This window comes from Mytilus californianus, unplaced genomic scaffold (assembly GCF_021869535.1).
Source record: "Mytilus californianus isolate M0D057914Y unplaced genomic scaffold, xbMytCali1.0.p SCAF_1, whole genome shotgun sequence".
In the NCBI taxonomy this organism is placed as follows: domain Eukaryota; kingdom Metazoa; phylum Mollusca; class Bivalvia; order Mytilida; family Mytilidae; genus Mytilus; species Mytilus californianus.
Genome location: NW_026262581.1, coordinates 74,289,632 through 74,313,052, shown reverse-complemented (window position 1 = coordinate 74,313,052; position 23,421 = coordinate 74,289,632). Strand labels below are relative to the sequence as shown.

At 34.0% G+C, this 23,421-nt stretch overlaps 2 protein-coding genes across 5 annotated transcripts in view; one reads left to right on the top strand and one right to left on the bottom strand.

The window, feature by feature from the left end:
- Window positions 1–10,504, bottom strand: part of LOC127723995 (potential E3 ubiquitin-protein ligase ariadne-2-like) — a 30,620-nt gene extending 20,116 nt beyond the window's left edge. The window contains exon 1 of one of the 4 annotated variants that reach the window (XM_052230720.1): window positions 10,373–10,504. The gene's annotated coding sequence lies outside the window, so the exon portion shown is untranslated. Of the gene's footprint in view, window positions 1–1,445; window positions 1,504–1,701; window positions 1,888–3,626; window positions 4,234–10,372 lie in introns of those variants that run through there. The other 3 variants (XM_052230731.1, XM_052230712.1, XM_052230739.1) reach the window with 3 other exon arrangements.
- Window positions 10,505–10,596: 92 nt separating this feature from the next.
- LOC127723967 (RNA helicase Mov10l1-like) overlaps window positions 10,597–23,421 on the top strand; it is a 63,708-nt gene continuing 50,883 nt past the window's right edge. The window contains exons 1-3 of the mRNA XM_052230680.1: window positions 10,597–10,675; window positions 21,450–22,279; window positions 23,070–23,411. Coding sequence (XP_052086640.1) covers window positions 21,468–22,279; window positions 23,070–23,411 — 1,154 coding nt within the window. The 5' untranslated portion in view covers window positions 10,597–10,675; window positions 21,450–21,467. The remainder of the gene's footprint in view (window positions 10,676–21,449; window positions 22,280–23,069; window positions 23,412–23,421) is intronic.

Here is a 23,421-nt window from a genome sequence, read left to right as displayed (position 1 = left end):
GTGCTTGGTAGTTATGCAAAAATCAGATGTTAGCAGTCATTTCCATAAAATTTTAAGTGAATTTATACATTAGACTGGTATCTGCATACATACAACTATTGCAAATATGGCTTTGTTTTAACACTTCTAGCTAATATATTAGCTAAATTATGTCAGATATATGATAAGAGATGATACTGTTGTGACAAGAATTCTAAACTGACCATTTGAGGCAGAAATTGTGAACTTTCATTGACAAATAGGCATACAGTAAAATGTGGACAAGAGACACAGGCAGGATTGGATACTTTATATAATCTTGAATGTTGGAATGATTGACTGCTAAACATTACAATTACAGTATTCTGAAATGCTTTCAATATGTTATCAGAACAGTTTTAAACAGGTTCTAGGCATTTCATGTCAGAAAACATGCAAATAGGATAAGCTGGCAATAATTAAAGTCTTGTTTTCAAATTCTTGAAAAAATTGAAACAGGGGAGGGGGTATAAAATGTACAGTAAAAGAAAACTTAAGAGTTTATGCAGTGATTTCTTTCAGGTTATAATTCTGATAAATAAGTATTAATGTGAGAAAAAGTGTTTTTAGAGAGTTTTCTATTGGAATAAATGTTTGTATAGGTTGCACTTTGTAAATACAGCTGTTTCTCAAACCACGCCTCTTTTGGGGAGATATAGAATATTCATAGATAATTAATTTTGTTTACATACTGGTTCCCAGTTATGATCTCTAGGTTTCATCTCATAGAGACATAACTTGGGAATGTTACCAGTAAATATACATATGCATATTGTTTATATTGAAATCTGTGGTAATACTACAGTCAAGGTAGGGATAGTTAAGAAATTTAGTGTTTGTTTAAACTCTTAGAAGTTCGGGGCATATAAACATTGAAAATATGCCGCACAGCCCTATATTTTGACCTTTGAAAAAAATTGTAGTGCATATGAACTTTCCATTCTAGGATATGATTTTTTTCAAAACTTCATAGTAAAAGTGGTACAGTTTTAGCCATAAAAGGAGTTCCTATGGGAAATTGCATTGTCAATATTTACAGAAATGCAACCTATAGACTTATCATAAGTTGTTCCCTTTCAACAAACCTAAACACAAACATTGACTTGTAAACTATGTAAAAGTTTCAAAGTCAATGAACCATGATGAGGGGGTGGGGCTATATAATCTCCATGAAAACAGCGCTCTTTGTTTTATTCTACAATGACAATGTAAATAAAAGAATAACAAAACCCAAAAATAGTCAACTCATGACCCAAAAATACTTTCATTCTAAGACATGTGACATCACTCATGTTTTTATATTTTTGTTATTCAAAGGATTGTCAACACCTACAGTAAAAAAAAAATCTTATATTGGTCTGACACCTTTTCCAGTGATATTTCATATTCCTAAGGTCACTTTGTCGAACTAATCAATTATTTATTACCTGTCTTACTCTATCAAGCAAAAACAGTACACAGTTAGTGTTTCCAAGGTTTTATCCAATATTTAGTAAATAGGCGATTTATCCAATATTTAGTAAATAGGTGTTTTATCCAATATTTAGTAAATAGGATTTCTTGAATTCCTTTTTCTGGAAATTAAACAATTACACATTTAGTTCAAACACTACTTTCATAACCTACTTCCTTTGTCAGAAATCACATCATGATGATCATGGAAAAAGACAAAGATATTCTTACCTTATTAAACACTATAGTAAAACAAGTAAATTAGCCCTGGACAATAAACATCAATTCAAGTATATACACATCTATTAACATTCTACTTTCTTTTTCCATCTGACCTATTTCCTCATAAATTGTATCAATTTACCTTTAACTTGTTTAAAGTACTGAACAACAGCTGATCAAGACAAGTTTATTTAAATACATTCAATAAGCTAATGGTTCAATTCATAACAGTAATTCATAATAGTATATGATATAACAAAGAAATGACGATATTTATTGGAAATAATTTCTTCGTGACCTAAAATCTGTACTTGCTTATGGCAAAAATTAATCATCATAATAGAAATATTAAATCTTATTTTAACACATGTAACTATTTCTGTAGGTTTTACAATAAATATGATATTTTGCTACATAAGAACTTTTATTATGTGAAACCTAAAATGTAAGGTATAAGTTTTATTGATTACATTGTACAACATGTACAATGGAAGTATTTTTGATAAAAGTACTGCAATACTTTTACATGTATAAATGTATTAAACAGAGGCAAATTTAGGGGCCAACCCACCTTTAGGAAGTTACATATATTTTTAATGCATAGTTTTTTTACATGTCCCACTCCTAATGTTTCCTTGGTGGCCCCCTTTTTTAAAAAAAATCATGGATCCTCAACTGTTTAATTATCAGAAAAACTCAACCTAGTTTAATTTTCACAAAAAAAGTGCTTTAAATGTTTTGGCAACTAAAATTATTTTGAACATTCAATACTATGTGGTTTATTGTAAACCTCAAATTGTTCTTAACTTTGTAACAAGTTTTCTCTAATTCTTCGTCAATTTATCCCTTTCTGCACCCATTGTATAAAAAAAATTTAATCAACGTGTGGTTCGTTTGATGTCAGTTCTTCATTGGTTAAAATCCGATTATGACGTCGAATTTTCTTGCTTTCCCCTGAATTTCCTATTGTGACGGCATGAAAAAAGGCGACCATGCCTGATGACGTCACATAGAAAGATTAAGAACACATCTTTTTGCAGATCATTCGAAAAGAAGGAATACATTTGCCTGCGTATTGTTTGAAAATCATTAGAGAAACAGATTCCACCACCAAATCTCGTGTAATACGATATTTATCCATCTAGGCAGTTAAATTTTAAATATTTAAAACGCTCGGCGAGCCTCGCGTTTTAAATTTGAAAATTTAACTGTCTCGAGTGGATAAATATCGTATCACACTCGATGCAGTGGTAGAATCTATATGTATCAACTGATATCAAAAGTTAACAATTGTTTTATTATAATACTTTTTTTATCCATCTCCAATTTTCTAGTATTTGCTCAAGATAACTGCTCCTTATTTTATACTAAATAAACATATTTCACTTGTTAATATTTTTGGTTTGCAAACTATAAATCATTATGTTTTATGCTTATTGTTGATATTTTAGTTCATTCTCAAACAAATTCGTTCACCATCGATTGCGGGTTTCAACTGGTAATGTACATTTCATTGTGTTGTATATTTCTCCGCCTGCATGATATGAGGCCTTTTTATAAAAGGGGGAAGTTTCCCAATATTTAAATCAAATAATAACATTAACACATCAAACAACAATTGAAAACGTTTTTTTTTTAGATTGCAGTATAAAGACAATAATAGTGCATTGACTTGACATATCAACGATATAAGGATTCGCAGAGCCTTGCATTTCCCCGTTTCTAAGTCCATCCTTATATTGTTGATATGTCAAGTCGATGCACTATTATTGTCTATATATACATGCAGAGTACAAAATATAGATACATGTACCTTTGTATACACATGTACATTATTAAAACCATAAGACAGAACACAATAATGTAATTATGAATTTATATCTAAAATAGTCTAGTCCTTAATCAGGTTAATATAATTTTGTGAAAAACAATACCTTTTGAAAATTCTAACGGTTTACACATTAGATGAAGAGGAGCACTCTGATTCATATTAAATTTAAACAGAGATTATGTAATAATCTATCCTGGATAAGACACATCCTGTTTACATGACGGAAAATTACATGTCTAATAATAGCATTAAAGGCTTTGGTTAGTTTGTATCCTGTAAGGCTGTCCCATCTTACATGTCTTATGTAAAATCTCTTAAAAATTTTCAATTAATTAATATGAAGTGTATTATTAGCAGATTAGTATCCTCCATGGTTATGTTCATGTATCAAGTATGTTATATATGTGCCAAATTTATTTGCAAAAGTCAGTTTACTTTATTTTGTTTAGTATGTAAAAATTTTTCTTCTTTTGATGTTTCCAGTCTAATTTTCATGAACTTTCACCATTTAAGGCAGAATTACATGAATTTCCAGTTTCTCATCCTTCTTTTTACACTATTTTGGTAAACTATCTAATTCTTTGAAACTAGAAATCATATATATATATATACACATGTACATGTATGTATAATATATATTTATTTAAATGTACATCTTCACACTTTAGTGATTGTTTACGTTTATTTATGTCAATAGTGTGACATTAATTGTTAAACATCAAGTTTATAAACCTTTCCTTATTATGTAAACATTTATAGGGAGTAATTTAACAGTAATTAGAAAAGAATTATATCATAGGTTTTTCCACATATTTTTTAATTATTTACTTCTGGAAAATAAAAAATAAAGGCCAATGTGGGCAGAACAAAAAATGTAATATTTTCATGCAATAGAATTCCAAGTGACACTAAATTCTGTAACAAAGAAAGTATAGTAGATTTTAACCTACTTGACTGAAGAAAACTTCTCAAAAGAAGAAGTCTCTCAAAAAGACCTTAAATCGATGTACAAAGTCCATAAACTTGGGGGAATACACAATTTGTCTGATTTAACTCAGTTACAGGGGTACATATTCACCCAGGAAAGTATTTGCTGAGAAAATTAAAGATACATGTATATATATTTAGATATAAACTGATAAATCAAATCAAAATTTGTAAAAATGGCGATATTTAATATTCTGAATTATATAATTAATTTCACAAAATGTAACGATAACATCCATTATCCTTCTGATTTCAACTTCGATCATCTGGGATAATTTATGTATGTACATAACTTTGTAAAACATAATATTTAGAATATATCCAGGTTAATCACCCCCTTTATATGACATAAAATTTCAATAGCCCTACATTGTGCAGATGTCCTTTCAAGTTGCACTTTATTGCATTTGGAGGAATAAAATCTAAATTTCTGGTAAATGCTGCATTTTGCCAATTATAATAAAAGAATGTAAGATAAAAATACAGACAAAGACTTCATTGTTTTCCCTGGTAAATACTACATTTTGCCTGTATGAAAATAAGGAGATGAGGTATGATTGCCAATGAGACAACTATCCACCAAAGTTCAAATGAAGTCAATGTAAGCAATTATAGGCAACCGTACGGCCTTCAACAATGAGAATAAAATGCTCCACTGGGCGCAGCTTGATACGACCGCAGAGGTCGAACCCTGAAAGGTTGGGGCAAGTATGGACACAACATTCAAGCTTGATACAGCACTGAATTTGGATTGTGATTAAATATTTGACACAGCATAGGTTTCTGACACAGAATGAATGTGGTCTAAGAACTTAAAATTTTTTAATTTACCTATTTAAACCATATCATTATTATTTGCTTTTATACATAAATCAGAAATAACCGATTTAAAATGGAAAATTTTAAAGAAAAAAAAATCCCTCACCCAAATTTTTTTAACCCCCTTATGATTCATCACGCCCAAACTCAATCCCAGCCTTCCCTTTGAGGTATGGTAGTGGTACCTTGCAGTACAATTTCAGAGAGATCCATACACTTGAACACAAGTTATTGTCTGGATTCTAGAAAAATGCTTGTTTTTAGGCCCCAAATTCCTAAACGTTTAGGGCAATTACCCCCAAACTCAATCGCAGCTTTCCCTTTGTGATATGGAACCTTGTAGTACAATTTCATAAAGATCCATACACTTACACACAAGTTATTGTCCTGAAACTAGAAAAATGCTTGTTTTTTGCCCCTAATTCCTAAAATTTTGAGGCAATTACCACCAAAATCAATCCCAGCCTTCCCTTTGTGGTATGGTACCTTGCAGTACAATTTCAGAGAGATCCATACACTTGAACACAAGTTATTGTCTGGAACTAGAAAAATGCTTATTTTTGGCCCCTTGTTCCTAAACGTTTTTGGCAATTACCCCCAAACTCAATTCCAGCTTTCCCTTTGTGATATGGAACCTTGTAGTACAATTTCAGAAAGATCCATACATTTACACACAAGTTATTATCATGAAACTAGAAAAATGCTTGTTTTTTGCCCCTTTTTTGGCCCCTAATTCCTAAAATTTTGAGGCAATTACCCCCAAAATCAATCATAGCATTCCCTTTGTGATATGGAACCTTGTGGTATAATGTCAGAGAGATCCATACACGGTGTACACTAACACACAAGTTATGTCTGGAAGTTACAAAAATGCTTATTTTTGGCCCCTTTTTCCTTAACTGTTGGTACCATAACCCCCAAAATCAATCCCAACCTTCCTTTTGTGGTATTGAGCCTTATGGTAAAATTTCAAAAAGATCCATTAACTTAAACTAAAGTTAGAGTGCGAAAACCAATGTGTCTTCGGACGACGACGCCAACGTCATACCAATATACGAAAAAAAATTTGCGGTCGTATAAAAATCCATACCTTAAGTCGGCTATTAAAGGCCTAGACATCAAAAATATGAATCAATTCAATTCAGAAAACTAACGGCCTAATTTATAACAAAACTTTTTACGAAAAACAAATATGACAGACATGTAGTCACTTTTAAAAATAAAATAATGTGCAGTAAAAATTCCAGACAAAGCCTTCATTTACTTTTGTAGGGTCAAATACATGTATATAATTTTCCTATTTGCATAAAATAAAAGGAAAACAATCATTGACTTAATAAGCTGCTTCATAGATATTGTTGTTAAACACAGTGACTAAAAATATTTAAGTATTTTAGCAATACTACATTGTACTGCTAAAATAAAGGAATGGGTTAATATTGAACCTCACAGCAATTCTAATTAGTCATGTCTTACTAACATGACTAACTTCATCCTGAATTTAATGCTAAAATTACATCTTAATACAAGATACTTAACTTCCAAAGGAAACATGCTGGTACTCTTAAAACTCCCATATCTGAAATGTGAAGCTACTCTCTAGGAACTGAATAAAACTTAACACAAATTTATTTCCAGTTGGGATTAGATTGATTGTGGCTTGCTATTACATCCAATGACAATAGCTGTATTCTAGGCATATTCACCAAATACAAAATTATAATGCAAATGATCAGAGAAAATAAGACTCAAATGCTTTAATGTGGGTGTTAAAGATAACACTAAAATAAAACACAGGTATTTCAGTAATAATGACTAAGACTTACACAATCATAAACTAAGCTGTTACGATGCCATGGAAAGGTCACATATTGGAATTCTTGTGAAAACATTTGGATTTTGGTTCATTTTCAAATACAAATATATACAGTATGTGCAAGAACCAACTTTTATAATTAACGAACTACACTATTTGTTTACATGAAAAACTCCTCCCTCAAATATAATTATTATTTGATTCTGCATGCATGCATTCAATATTTCCTTATTCAAAAGTCAACCAAAACAGAGTAATGTTATTTGTTTCATGTGTTTTACAATTAAACTGAAAAAAATAAGTTTCACCATCTTTGACTCTTGGGTAAATATTCATAAAATTGGGAGGTCCACATTGTTAAAACTTAATATACATGTACATGTATGCCTACCAATCATCATATCACAAACTTCACGTAATAAAATTAGTCAATAGAAGAGACAGCATCATAACCATAAGAAAATGACAAACATTAATGGGACTCCAGGAGGTTACCCCCTAAGGGTCACAAGGTCAAGTCACTTCAAATCAAAGTTTTTATCAAACTATATTTATATCTTATTATTTTTATAATTACTGATATGATTCATTTGAACATTTTTAATGGTCACAGGTCCTTTCAATGAGACGACAGGTTGCAAGGTCGCCTGTCAAACCCCCCAAGGTTGCAGGTTGGATTTGAGCATGTTGGAGCCCCATTACTTTTAAACTTAGTAACAAGACCTCACAATAAAAAAAGAGTTGAACTCAAGAACTCCAGAACAGTAAGCAAATCCTGATCCACTAGTTACTAAAGAAAATGTTTTGTCTACAAAAAGGCCTTCAGAGAACCGCCTCCTTCAAGTTATGCTTTTTATATAAAAAGAAGATGTGGTATGATTGCCAATGAGACAACTCTCCAAAATTGACCAAATGACACAGAAATTAACAACTACATGTATAGGTCACCGTACGGCCTTAGTATGCTTAAAATTGGATAGTAATTAGTACTGTCACAACTTTTCTTGATGCGAAAGGTTATTAAAAACAAAAGATTTAATGTGTTAAAACCTAACTATCTTGATTACACATACTTGTAAATTAGGTTATCATTATGCTACAAAATTAGAAAAAGAAATAAATAAAAAGTGCATGAGGTAAGGAGAAGAAACTAAGTACTGGTACATTGAAATTTGATTGATTAAGGCAAAGAAATGTAAATAAAAGGTTGGGCAGGGATTGAAGTTAAAATTTTGGCATGGTAGCCCACAGCTTAAATTTTGTAGCAAATATATATAGTTCTATACAAGAAAAGCAGAAATTTTAGTAGCCACAACAAATTTCATGGGCCATTGGCGAGTGGGCCCTTGGTAATTTCAAACCCCGTTAGGAATGGGAATAATATCCTATATAGCTAATTCAAATATCAATATACAGTGATTTACATGTAAACACAACATTATTATTTATTATTATTACTGAGATTTTGACACAAGGCAAAAATGTTGCAATGAAGCCATTATAAAAATAAAACGACATACAAAATTCAAATATTTATCACTGGAAATTAACGCCTGTGAATTGGGATAACACTCAAATATGAGCATAACCCCATCCTGATAAGTGTACCTAACAAAACATAATGATACAATGAGCCTTATATACATGTTGTACATGTAGATGACTGTTTCAAAATTTCATGTTAATATAATTCACTGACACTAGTGACACCATGTTTGATACCCAACTTCCAATATGTTCCAAAAGGGAGCATAAATAGTAGGAGGGAAGTTTTTGGTTGACTGAGTATACCACTATCATGCTTCAAAGCCTCAACAACATGGCCTTCAACTTCTTTCAGAATTTCAGTTTTTTCAAGATTTTTGTAAAGCATCTGATTGGTTCTGTATTGCTGTTTTCAGTTGTTCTTTGGTCACATAATTATTTAATACTATCGTTGCATTTTTCTTTCTGTCTGAGGGTAACACGTTTGAATTTTTTGAATAAATGCAGCAATTATTACTCTCCACTTAAAGGTACATTTGTGTATTTTTATTCTATATAATGAATACTAGGACAATACTTGTATACAGCACCTGTACATTTAATTATGGAATCTGGGTCCGTTCGCCCAGATTCACAATCACCCTTGTACCTGTTCGCCCAGGGTCCATTCGCCCTGAATAATTTTTTTTTATTGTTGTCTAGTTGCATAATGTTTATTATTTGAACAGAGTATGTTAAAGTTTGCTGAAAAATTCGCCAAATATTTGAATTGCTACAACCAAATAATTATTTCCTTTGATTTGCATAGTAGAATACTGGAATACAATCATTGACAATGTATTTATCTTTATGGATATTTGTTAATGATTTTAATCATTCTAGTCAGTCAACTTATGCAGTATAATAATAAATGAATTTATAAATCCTTTTCATGTTTTACAATTCGTACATCATTGTTTTTACTCATTCCAAGCTGACTAGTTTATCAAAACAAAATGTTGTTTTTATAATTAATCCATCAAAGACAATTATTACAACAATCAGTGAGAATTATTATTATGAACAATTAATGCTCCAAAACGCCCCATCAGTTTTAAATATTTCCAAGTGTTTTCATGAATTTCAAGAATTTATACCATATAAATATCTGAATAAGTTTATTAAACATGTTAAACTTTAATACCCTTAATACTAATATTTTTTAATAAAAGTAGGGAGAACTAACTCAGGGCGAAAGGACTCTATGGGCAAACATGTAATCAAGGACAGACCTGATACCTTAATTATAATTTATATATGAGAATGCTGACAAATCATATTGGTAAATGAGAATTGTGGTCCTCAAGTCCAATTGTTCATGTAGCACCTGCCTCCTATTATCTAATATGATGAACTCGGGGGAGATTAGTTGTATACCTAAATATCCAGTGACTGTGTGACCCTCTTAAAGTAAAGTATGCTGTTGTTGTAGTAAAAAAATATCTCATCTCAAAACAATCTGTAGTAATTTTTATTTAATTTTGAATAATGTCATATAGAAGTTTAAGAATTGAGGTTATTCATGGCTACATTTGAAAACACCAGGAGTCGGGAAATGTATGTCCGGACTATAGTGAATAATAACACACCCTTTCAAGGTCTTTGTTTAACACTGCATCAAACAAAATATGTTATCATGATTCTATTTCTAATCTGAGTAAAAACTTAACTTGAAAAGAGTTTTCAATGGCGTATAAACTTACAAATTGTGTAGTCGAGATGTCTATGTTCCAAGTTTGTACAATAGAAACCTAAGTTTCTTTGTTGCTATTCTGGAAAATTTCGCATATATTTTTTTCCACAACAAAATTATCTAAAACGGATGTGACGTCAACTGGGTACTATAAAAGTTTGAAGTAAATCATGGATAAAACTGTTATAACTGAAAGCGCTTTACAGATGTAAATTTTATTCTTCGGAGGTTCTCGGATATTTCCTTCCAAAGTGGATGGTAAATGCAAAAAGAAATTGTTTTGGCGAAAATGAAACTAGCGAGGGATAAACTTGTATACACATTATATTTAAATTTTATTAGTCATTATCAAATAATGAAATTCACCTTTCCTTTCTTTTCTTTCCAAATCTTCACATCCTTTGTAGGACAACCACACCGCTACACTATCTGTTCGGCACGTAGAACAAAACCCACCACCATGAATGAAGAAATATATGTACACTCTATTTTGAATAATACTATCCTCCACCAATATATACAAGTTCACTTTTGTAGTTGCTCGCATAACTTGTTGTATGTACTCTTAGTTGCATTTAAAATTCATAGGCTAGTTACTGGATTTTACAGGGGGATTATTTATGTTTACGTGGTAAAATAGTTCATACGTAAAAAGAAAACGTAAAATAATTACATCAGTCAGATTCGCACTCTAAAATCTAAGATAGTTCACCTTAGAATCTAAAAAATCGGCTCATTGAGCTTATTGTCTTTGTATTCACATCGTAAAATCTACTTAAATCACTTGTACTCCGCGCATTGAGCTTGTCGTTACATATCATAAAATCTTATAAAATTTAAATATTCACCTTATCTTTATTAGCACAATAAAGAATAAAATGACTTTAAAAGGTAAAAGATATCGTCTCGCGTCTGTATTGGCACCGGCACACCCATATTATGTATTAATAAGCATAATGTTCTTTGCACGCATGGGCATAATACTCTCATGAGCATTTGACATTTATGATGTTATACTATGTGTTCAACCTATTTGGAGTTGACTGCCCTACATCCCAGACCCCACCCTCCCATAGACCATGACCAGGATATCTTCCATTCAGCTATGGTTGTAGTAAGAGTTTACATCTGGCACTGTGTATAAGGAATATAAGACGTCTTGCTTGGTGTTCTATCTTTGAGACTTCTTCACTGTTTAGTCGAAGTTGTCGTTGTACCATGGTTACGTCCATCAATATCTGTATTTTAAGCCCTTCACTTAGGGACTCCCATTCTATATTGCTGTGGTTGGCAGTAGACTCTCTATATCATTAATGACTGGCCTTCTGATGTTATCCCAAGCTTTACATTCAATCAACAGATGTTCAACAGTTTCCTCTTTCTGGCTGCAGGCGTTACATATCTCCTGATTTCCCTCCTTGTAGATTTTATATCTCAGGAGCTGCAGGGCGTAGGTTCCTGTCAGGAGTTTTAGTTTGACTGGAATTCTAGAACGGTCTTTATTGGTATAGCTTTTTATCTTCAATATGTTGTGGATTCTACCCGCCATGAAGTTGTCTGTCTGAAGGTATTTTAACCCTTGGTACAGATTGGCAATAACCGATATTTCATTGGCCCAGTAATTAGCAATTTGCCTTTTAATTTGATTGATAGTGGTTTTAGTCACATCTGCATTATGTAGCATGTCCATGGCCCTGCCGAGGTTGTATTTGAACATGACCCTCTGTACTTCAATATACCAGCTGTGGCTTCCTGATGATTTTACAGTGAGTTGTCTCTTACCAAGCTGTTTTTCAACACTGTTGTCTGCTTGCTGACATATGCTACAGAAGAATGTCATCATTTTGGCATGGATTTGTGCTTCGACTGGTAGGATGCCTGTTAGGATGTAGACTGCTGGGTCAGGAGTACTCATGGGGACTGAGAGAATTTGTTTGAGCATCTTTTTCTGGAACTTCTCTAGGGTTTCCAAGTGTGCTGACTTTGGTGTCAAAAGCTCCATCCCGTAGAGTAGTACTGGGGATATGTAGGTCTTAAATAGATGGATTAAGCTTTCAGGATCTAGTCCGTTTTCTCCATGGAATCCACTGCCAAGCAGGGCATAGGCACTTCTTCTTGCTTTCTTAACATTTTCTTCAACATTGGACTCGATGTTTTGTCTCATTGATGGTGTTCTTATTATACCAAGATGGGTTGATTTTGTGACGTTTGGCATTGGATCTTTTCCTAGCTGGTATTGTTCTGGTTCACAACTGTTCTTGGTTGGTTTAGGTTGGATGTGTATTGCCACACTCTTCTGGGGTTGGAGCTTATAGCCTTCCATTCCAGCGTAGTCCGCAGATATATTTATTTGTATCTGCATATCAGGTGGTCTTTTTCCCAATAATGCTATGTCGTCTGCGCATGCTGTGGTATTGCATAGGACATTACCAATTTTGCATCCAAGGCCTGATTGCTGTAATCTATTCAGGAGTGGGTTTACATAGACCTTGTATAAATCAGTGCTGAGGATTCCTCCTTGTCGTACACCTTGGCTTACGGCGAACTCGTCCGCAATCATTCCTTCCCATTTGATGGCACTCGTTGATTGCCAGTGCATACTCTGTATTATCCTCCAGAGAGTACCGCAATGAAAGAGTCGTCGCATTAGGTGACTGTGTACCACTACATCAAATGCCGACTTTGCGTCTAGTAGAACCAGCTCAAATTCTTGGTTTCTGTCTACACTCTCACGATAAACTTCTTCCACGACCAGAGCTGCGTTCAGTGGTGATGATTTTGCCGTGAAGCCTCGTTGGGTGGGATTTTGATCTTGAAGGACTCTTGGTTGTATTCTGTCTCTGATTATTGCCTCTACTATCTTATTAACAACTGGCAGTACTGTTATACCTCTGTAGTTGGCAGCATGACATCGGTCCCCCTTGTTTTTGAAGACAGGAGTAAGTAGTCCTTTCTTAAGTATGTCTGGAATACAGCCATGTTTAAATACTAGGTTGATGAGCTGTAAAAGTAGTTGTTCTAGTTTTTCTCCTGCATAGATGAGGTGCTCAACTGTGATGTTATATATGTCTGCAGATTTACCTTTGTTTAATGACTTTATGGCATTCTTAAGCTCTGTGTGGTTTGCCAAAGGTGTTTTCTTACTTTTTACCATGTCGTTGATTAATTCGATCTCATATTCTACCATCTCCTGATAGTGATAATCCTTCAGCTGGGATGATTTTTCTGCTGATGCTAGATTTCCAAAGTGTTCAGTAAAGCCTTCGATTACTTGGTCACCAGAGTAACATTTGTCATTTACATGTAGATCCATTATACCGGCCCTGTTACTGTTCCTACTGTTTTTTACGAGTTTGTGGTACAGCTTACTGTCTCTTGTTCTTGCCTCCAATATCTCTTGTTTTTCCCTGTCTCGCTCTCTGGCCTGCTCAACTTTCACCTGCTTTTTAAATTTCTTTCTAGTGTTAATTCTGTCTTGATATGACTTGTCAGCTGGGTTGGTGGGTTTCCCATTTCTATTCCATACATCATAGCATTTTCTCATCTCTTTCAGACTACTTTTGATGATTGGCGTCCATACTTTCAGTTTTGGCTTTGCCTTATATCTTGATTTCTTCGATGAGCTCTCAATTGCTGCTTTTGTTAGCATTTGGTGCATCTTACTGATAAGAAGGTTGGCGTCCTCTGCTGTCTCAGCTGGGCATTCTGCTATCGTATCCACCTGCTCGTTTATTATTGCCAAATATAAATCCTGGTCTACTTTGTCCCATTTTATAGTTGGTTGAATTTGCTGTAAATTGTTGGTTTGGTTTGTACTAATTTTTGGTATCCCTATTTTAAGTTCACATCTAATAGGATAATGGTCGGAGTGGTTACTAATGACATCCTTCATGACCACTTTCGCTGCAACCTGCATATGTCTAGACTTGTGCAGGAAGTAGTCGAGTTCGGAACATTCTTCGCCATTTGTCTTAATAAAGGTCCTCCCGGTATTCTCATAGCCTAGACTATAGTCTGCGATGAGTTGTTGTAAGTACTTTTTCCTCTTGTTTTGTCTTTCTTCATTTCCCAAATCTTCGTTGAGGTCACCGCCAATTACAATTTCATGCATGTCTTGATATTTTATTATGATCTCATTTAGTTGGTCAATGGTGTCCTCATATTCATCTATACTATTTCGCCCTCCAGTTGAAGGTAAGTACGCTGATACTAAGAGTAGTTTTTGATCCTTTCCTGATATTTCCACACATTGGATCCTCTCTCTACCGTCGTCCAGTTGTCTGACTCTACTGTCTATCTCATTTTTCCATATTACTGCAACCCCTCCATGTCCCCTTGGTAGAAATATTTGTTGTATTGGGTCATATTCATCACAACCTTTTGCAGCATAGTTGGTACATTTGCCGATTTCTTGTAGATAATGTAATTGTCTATGAAACAGCCAGTGTTCTTGAAGCAAAAGTATGTCGTTATTTTCGATAAGGTCGTGCAAGGCGTATATGTTTGATTTTGCGTTTTTACAGTTGAATGATATGATTTTCAGAGCTGGTACGCCTTCTTTTGCTGCTGTTTTTGCTATCTTCTGAGTTTTTGGAGGCTTGGTTGGCATAAAAAATCCTCGTTGTGGGTTCTGGTTTTATTGAGGGGCTCTTGATTATACCTAGTTGTAGTATGTCTGGTACTATTGCAGCTCTCATGTATCCCCTGGTTGTTGTTTGGGTTGTTGTTGTGTTTGTGGGCGTGTTGTCCAGCATACCTTCGATCTTTAACTGTTACGTGTCTTCGATCAGGTGTGTGTGTTGATCTGGGTGGTAGGTTGGGAACTTGCCTTACTTGTCTTCTATTGTTTGGATGTGAGGCTCTAGGTGGGATAGTGCTTGCTAGAAGAGCACTCTGCTGTACAGTGTTACATATTAATGGCATTCCGGTTAACATTGGATATACCGGTTGTGATTGGATATGTTGGTTGGTAAATGTTGGATTTTTTATATTTGTTGCCATTTTTGGTTGTTGATAGTCCTGTCTGGTTTTGGATTGTTGACTTTGCCGCACTTGGAGATGTATGTTTTCATCCATGCTGTGGTCTTTCATGTCGAGGTTCACTGCGTTCGAGTTGAATGCTGTCTCGTCTTTAGGATTCTCATGATTGTTGTTGTAATGGTGGTAATAATTGGGATCGCTGTAGCTTGCTTTCTCATACTGTTTTGCATTTGTAGTGGTGTTATCAGTGCTCAGTAGGCCCGTTGCTACAGCGTCAATCTGCTTTTCTACCTGGTCCATCACCATTGATGCTAGTTTTTCATGTATAGTCATCATTCTATTATTTAGCTTCTTCTGCATTTGTTCAAAGATTCCAGTCTGTTCTTCTCTAGGTTGCTGCTTATGGTCAGTTGTGCTACCATTTCCCTGCAATTCCTCCAGGCGCCGTCTCATTGTTGTTACCAATGATTCAAGTTTGAAGTTGCGGGCTTCCAAGTATTGGACTCTTGTTTCAAGCTGTATCGCTTTTGCTTGATCTTCTTTTAGGGTTTTTTCCCTGATTTTGAGTTGCTCCTCAGCTTTTCTTAGTTTAAGCTCTCTGTCTCTCATGTCTTTCGTTTTTGTATCTGTTTGGTCTCGTTTACTTTTTGGGGCTTTTGCAGTAGGAGCATCTATGTGTACCTCTGCTGGACTCGACGTTGCCTTTGGGTTAACCTGCTGATGATCTGTTGGCTCGGATTGTGGCTTTCCAGTTATATTAGTCTGCTGTTCCTCAGGTGTTTCTCCCAGTTTGACATAAGTTTGATGTTCATCTATATTGCTGTTACACTGGGTTATGCTGGTTCGTTTAACGGTATCTATACATGGGAGGCAGATTGTTTGACCATCGCTACATATTAAACAGGATGAATGGGCTATGTTTTGGCAGATCTCACAGGAGTCAGCAGTATCTTCTATTGTATTTTCACATATTCCACATGTTTCAGCTTCATATACCTCTTCCTCTCTTACAGCACCTGAGTCTGCCAGTATACTTAAGGCGTTGTTACTACAGGTTGGTAGGGCGAGCTGCTCATAATGGCCGTCAGTTGGTCTTGATGTTTGGACGGTTTAAAGTATTGTTTGCTTCTCCCTCAATAGCTCTATTTTCGTTGCATAACTTGCATGTATAGTTGTCATCTTTCTCCTCCTCTAATTCTATATCCACTGTTTCCTGGGATGTCATCTTTTGGCATTTGTAATGGACCCAGTGCTTTCCTGTTGTACAATAAGCGCCACACGTTCTACAATTCTTTTTGCATTTTATGCATTCAATGCCAGGGTTTATGTTTCTATCACAAGTGGCTAGTGTGGTTTTGGCTCCAACTGACTGTTCCAGTCGTTCTCTCATGAGGTTATTTGGGGGGGTAAGTTGACCTTGGAATTTCCACATTTAGCATTTTGTGCTATCTGTCTTATTTCTATAAGGTCCACATCGACAAAGCAGTTTTGGTCTTTTCCGTTTACCAGTATCTTGCTCTTGGTATTATAGAAATTAACAGTATAACTATAATCATTGCTGCTGTTGTACAATTATGTTGTTTGATTTATCTTTCTCTTCTTGGATTAGGATATTTTCTCCTGTCGTTCTGGTGTAGTAGATTGCAGTTGCTTGTTTTATAAGCTCGAAAGTAGCAGCATCAGCAGTATATACAGGTTTGACCCCGCCTACTTATATTGTTTGCAGATGTCAATCTTAATTTGAGGCAGGCGTTACCTGGCCCGAGAACACAGTAATTTCGTATTGCATTTCTTTTAGACAATAAATTCAAATTAAACTTCTACCAGCTCTAACTCAAAATATTGACAATTCTGTGTTAAGGGGGGCTTAAATTCAGTTTGACAGCTTCAGACATTCTAATTTTTGACCTTTTTTAACTGGACCAAATCACTACTTAACATAAAGATTCAGCACCCAAATTTTTTTAACATGTATAATTTCATTCCCTTACTAAATAGGCTATTTCATGCAAATAATATCAAGAAATAAATTGGAAAAGTGTATAAAAAAAAATGCAAGTTGTACACTGTTCACACTAGGGACTATATTCGTAGACAACGAAAACCTAAGGACGATAACTGTGTCCTTGGACCACCTGTGAAAGGGGACGAAGTCTGCATACATTAATACAAACAATGTATAGATAAGATATATTTTATTACCAATTAAGGGCCCACAAGGGGCATATAGATAATACAAGTATAAGGAAAAAGAACATTGAATATGATGACATAATCTTTCAATCAGTTTAATTGAGGTCTGGAGCTGGCATGTCAGTAACTGCTTGTAGTCCTTTGTTAATTTGTGTATCATTGTCATTTTGTTTAGTTTCTTTTGTTACCTATTCTGACATCAGACTCAAATTTCTTTTAAACTGAGTTTTACTCTGTGTATTGCTGTGTGTTTGTTTTTTCTACATTGGCTAGAGGTATATGGGGAGGGTTGAGATCTCACAAAACATGTTTAACCCCGCCACATTTTTGCGCCTGGCCCAAGTCAGGAGCCTCTGGCCTTTATTAGTCTTGTAAAATTTTTAATTTGAGTTCATTTATATATTTTGGAGTTTAATATGACGTCCATTTTCACTGAACTAGTACACATTTTTGTTTAGAGGCCAGCTGAAGCCCGCCTCCAGGTGCGGGATTTTCTCGCTGTATTGAAGACCCATTGGTGGCCTACGGCTGTTTTCTGCTCTTTTGTCAGGTTGTTGTCTCTTTGACACATTCCCCATTTCTATTCTCAATTTTATTTTAAAGCAAGTAAGCAAGGCAAGCAAGCCAACCAAACTCTTACTCTGCATGCATTAGGAAATTGACTCTAATTGGCTTGCTTGCAAACAGTTCAACAGTTCACAAAATTACTATACAGTATTTAAACTAAATATGAGAAAATAAAACCTCGCCAAATAGGGTAAGTTGTTCCTGCTCCACTAGTGGCATCATTTCTCGTTAGAACATTTTTCAGTTAAAAGCACTGGCAAACTGATGACCAAGAACAATAGAAAATTCCCTCTTATGAAAAAGTCCAGAAAATCAATAGTAAAACAATGCCGGTGACAATACTGATCAAAAGTTATTTCTAAACAACAATCTTGCATTTTAAAGAAATTGTTTGTTAAACTTTGTTATTAGAAATATACATGCAAATACATGGGGTTTTATATTTATTGAGATAATTGCATAAGAAGCTTGTGAAACTAAGACCTTAAAAATGTTAATCTTTGCTGCATATCAAAAAAAGATTTGAAAAAAAATCATGTACATACCAAATCTAAAGATCTTTCATGTCAATATTTTGGGAGTGTTCCACATAGTCCTTAGAATATTACAATTTCCCAAAATAAACCTATTTTTCACATCTCAGTGTTTGAGTAAACCAGTCTGCTATTCAATATAGAAATAATGTCTTTTCATGAATATAACAATTTAAAAGTTGTGTCTGTGCAGGTTAAAAAATTAAAGATAAATATTTTTATAAAGTATATTACCTGTTACAAGAGTATTACTATTTTGTTTATACATTTTAAAAATAGGTTGTCTCCATTTCTGTTCATGTATTTGAGGTCTTCTCGATCTATTCACATTCAGTGTTTACAATGGGATATTTTCCCTGAACTCCTCTGATCTAGCTGCATACATATATGATTAATTGGCATGTTCCAGAGAGGTATACAGCCAGTAAAAAAAATTGAAGTTGGTACTCCAGGAATTTATTCGCATAGCAACATTTTAAACTTATTTTACACCAAGCTCCCATATCCTGCTGTACTCGTCATTTGCTATTTAAGGAGAGAAATAACATTAAATGGAAATTTGTTTTTATTTCAATAAATTTTTATTTTCCATAAACATTTGGTTTCCAGGCAATAACTTAAGTAGAAGTGTATGGATCTCTATGAATTGTACCACAAGGTTTCATACCTCAAAAGGAAGGTTTGGATTAATTTTTGGGGTTATGGCCCAAACTGTTTATGAATTAGGAGACCAAAAAGGGGCCAAAAAAACAAGGATTTTTTAATTTCTTTGCAATAACTTGAGTATAAGTTTTTGGATCTCTATGGATTTGACCACAAGGTTCCATACCAAAAAAGGAAGGTTGGGATTGATTACTGTGGATTCATTTATTTTCGTGGGTATCAATTTTCGTGGATTGAGGAACACTTGCATTTTCGTGGATATTTGATTTCGTGGTTTTGCCAATCTCTGCATACAAAGCCAAATTAACATTTGTAATTCGTTGAACATTTGAATTTGTGGTTCACCTGTACCCACGAAACCCACGAAAATTGGTATCCAACGAATAATAATGAATCCACAGTATTGGGGTTATGGCCCTAACCATTTAGCAAAAAGGGGCCAAAAACAATAGTTTGGTGTCCGTCTTCCATTAACTTTTACAAAAATCTTCTCCTCTGAAACTACTCAGCCAAAAGCAACCAAACTTGGCCACAATCAGCATTGGGGTATGTAGTTTAAAAAATGGGTCATACGACCTGGCCTGCCAACCAAGATGGCTAAAAATAGAACATAGGGGTAAAATGTCTTATATCTCTGAAACTAAAGCATTTAGAGCAAATTTGACATGGGGGTGAATTTGTTTATCAGGTCAAGGTCTATCTGCCCTGAAATTTTCAGACAAATCAGACAACCCGTTGTTGGGTTGCTGCCCCTGAATTGGTAATTTTAAGAAAATTTTGCAGTTTTTGGTTATTATCTTTAATATTATTATAGATAAAGATAAAATGTAAACAGCAATAATGTACAGCAAAGTAAGATTTACAAATAAGTCAACATGACCAAAATGGTCAATTTACCCTGTAAGGAGTTATTGCCCTTTATAGTCAAATTTTAACAATTTTTCATAATTTTTGTATTCTTTTACAAAAATCTTCTCTTCTGAAACTACTGGGCCAAATAGAATCAAACTTGGCCACAATCATCATTAAGGTATTTAGTTTAAAAAATGTTTCTGATGACCCTGCCTGCCAACAAAGATGGCCAACATGGCAAAAAATAGAACATATGGGGTAAAATGCAAGTTTTGTCTATTATTCTGATAACCGTTATAGAGAGGAAATCTGAAAGGGGTAAAATTGTTCAGAATGTTTAGCTCTACCAATTATCCATATATGTCAAAACTATCAGAACATTTCCTTTATGAGTTATTGCCCTTAAATGACAAATTTTACCACTTTTTTTTCGATTTTTGCCTATTATCTTGAAAACTATAAAAGATAGAGAGAAACTTTAAATCATAAAAATGATCAGAAGGACAAGTTCTACAAATAAGTCTTATGGTTGAAATCATCAGTTGACTCCTTATTAGAGTTATTGCCCTTTGATGCTGATTTGTACAGTTTTTTCTTGCGTTTTTGTCTTATATCTAAAAACTTATAATAGATAGAAAGAAACTTAATATACAAAAATGATCAGCAAGACAAGATCTACAATTAAGACAAATGGCGGAAATTGTCTGACGACTCCTTATTGGAGCTTTTGCCCTTTAATTACGATTTTACCACTTTTTTGGCATTTTGCCTTTTATGATAAAAATTATAATAGATAGATAGAAACTTAAATAATCAAAAATGATAAGCAAGACAAGACCTAAAATGTACTAACAAGTCACATTTTGCTGATATATTTTGTAGACTGTTACTTTTTATAGGAGTTTTTTACCCTCTTTTGTGTTTGGAGCAAAAGCTAAATAAGATCATGAAGATAGAGAGAAACTAAACAGACTTCAATGATCAGCAATATAAGATACAAAAAAAAAAGAGATTTTTGTCATTAATTCTATTCTCGTCTACAATGTTGGAGAGTGTCCTTTGTTGAATATGCATATAGACCAAGGTGAGCGACACAGGCTCTTGAGAGCCTCTAGTTCTAATACTTTGTATGAATTGCTTATTTCTTGTCCAATTTCAATGGAGTTTAATTCATTCTGTGTTAGAAACCTATGCTGTGTCAAATATTTAATCTCAATCCAAATCAGAGCTTTGCAAATAGGTTTTTGTTCAAATGTTCTCCAATTTGTAAATTCTTTACATTTACTATTTTTATTTCAGCATTGATGTTTCATTAGAATGTTTTCTGCCTTGTCAAAACTGGTTAGTTTTATATACCAACCAGAAGATGAGGACTCAAATGATGAAGAAGATGTGGACAAGAAAGAAGTTCCAGTAAATGGATTAAGTTCTCTAACATCTGGTCATACCTTGCCAAAGCATAATTCTGACTGTTTCAAGAATTTAAGTGGCAAGGTCACACATGTGTTTGAAAAACATGGCCTAATTGATGGTGAGATTTATTTCTCATTTGACAAAGTAATCGACAATATCAGTGTCCAGGTTGGTGACCCAGTTGATGTTGTAGCAAGGCAACAGAATAGTTGTGGAGTTTGGACAACAGATCAGGTATCAATCGTTCAAGAAAAATGGGATGACAATGACTTTGAAAGTGCCAATGACCTTGAAGTTGACAATGACCAATCAGAAACATCTGCACAGGATGGTATTGTGGGTAAAATAACAAGGTTTGATGGAGAGCAGGGGTTAATTAATGATTATGTTAGATTCGAAGTGTGTCAAGTTATTGATGATTTTAAACCATATGTTGGTGATTATGTCAAGGCAGATTATGCAAGTGATGGGAGTGTGATGCAAATTGCAAATATTCAGCCATTGAGATGCATAGAGAAAGAATCAAAGATTACAGCATTTCAAGTGGATCATGGGTATATTGACAGTGAAATATTTTTTTACCCGGAAGTCTGTGTAAATGGATACAAACCACGTAAATGGGACAAAGTTGTTGTTAAAGCTGTTGAGAGTGCACAAGGCAAATGTAACTGGAGGGCCGTTTCTATTAAGCCATTAAATGTTCCCCTTTCTCAAAGGTATGATGAAAACTAAAAAAAAAATCAAGAAAATTTTGACATATATGTGAATTAAAAGAGATATGTGGGAACTGTCAATGTTACAGCAGTCCAACAGTACAGTATAACCAAAATAAGACAAAATTTCTAAACAGAAAAAAGTTACAACAACAACCACTGACTAGGCTCCTGACTTCAGGCATTGTGGTCATAAAATTTTTTATCACGATTATTGTACTCAGACTTAGAAATCAACCAAACAAAATACTGGATTTGGTGTTTCAAGCACAAACTTTTTACTCAAAGCACTGAGTAAAGTTTTATGACAGAGAGCGCTAGACTTTGGGGAAAGTCTAATTAGCATGTAGTAGGATTAAACAGATATTGATAAAGCTATTATGACACATCAATTTGCATGTCAGTCCAAACATTCTTCCTTGAACTATCAGATTCAACAAAAGCTGTGGGATGATATGATATCAGGGTATTTAAAATAGGAAAAGGACTTGTAAATTCAGAAATTTGTGCATGTATTTACATTGTATGATTGACTGTGTCATACTGAGACGAGCTCAAATTATATATATAGCTACTTCAAATGTAAACATATTCATGATATTGGGAATAAAACAACCATAAATCTTAAACCAAAGCCAAATACTCAGTTGAAAAAAATTCACAAATCTATACAGAATAACTAAGGACGACTTTAAATTTATTTGCTGTGTTTAAGACCTTTTTATGATTTAGATTTTGTTACTATCTGGGTTTCAGTATTATTAATAATCTGAATGTTTTTATTTGTTTTCAGTTTAAGTGCCAAATTTTTGCGAAGTCCAACACGCAAATCCTTTGTAGAAGAACTAACAAAAGATAAACATGGTATCTATATCAGTGGTGAGACAGATATAAAAAATGTCAAGTTTGGACATGAAAAGAAGTTGACAATATGGATACAAAACAAAGGGACATCACCTCAGATCTTGAAGAAATGTCATATTCCGTCAGAAACTTCACAGTTTTCTGTTGGTAGTGTTAAATTTTTACAAGAATACTCAGCCATGATGAAATCTGGAAATTCAACGATAAAGGAAAAATCTGTGACCATTTTTCCAGCCATGTCTGTATATGCTAATATAACTTTCATGGCAAGGTAAGAAACA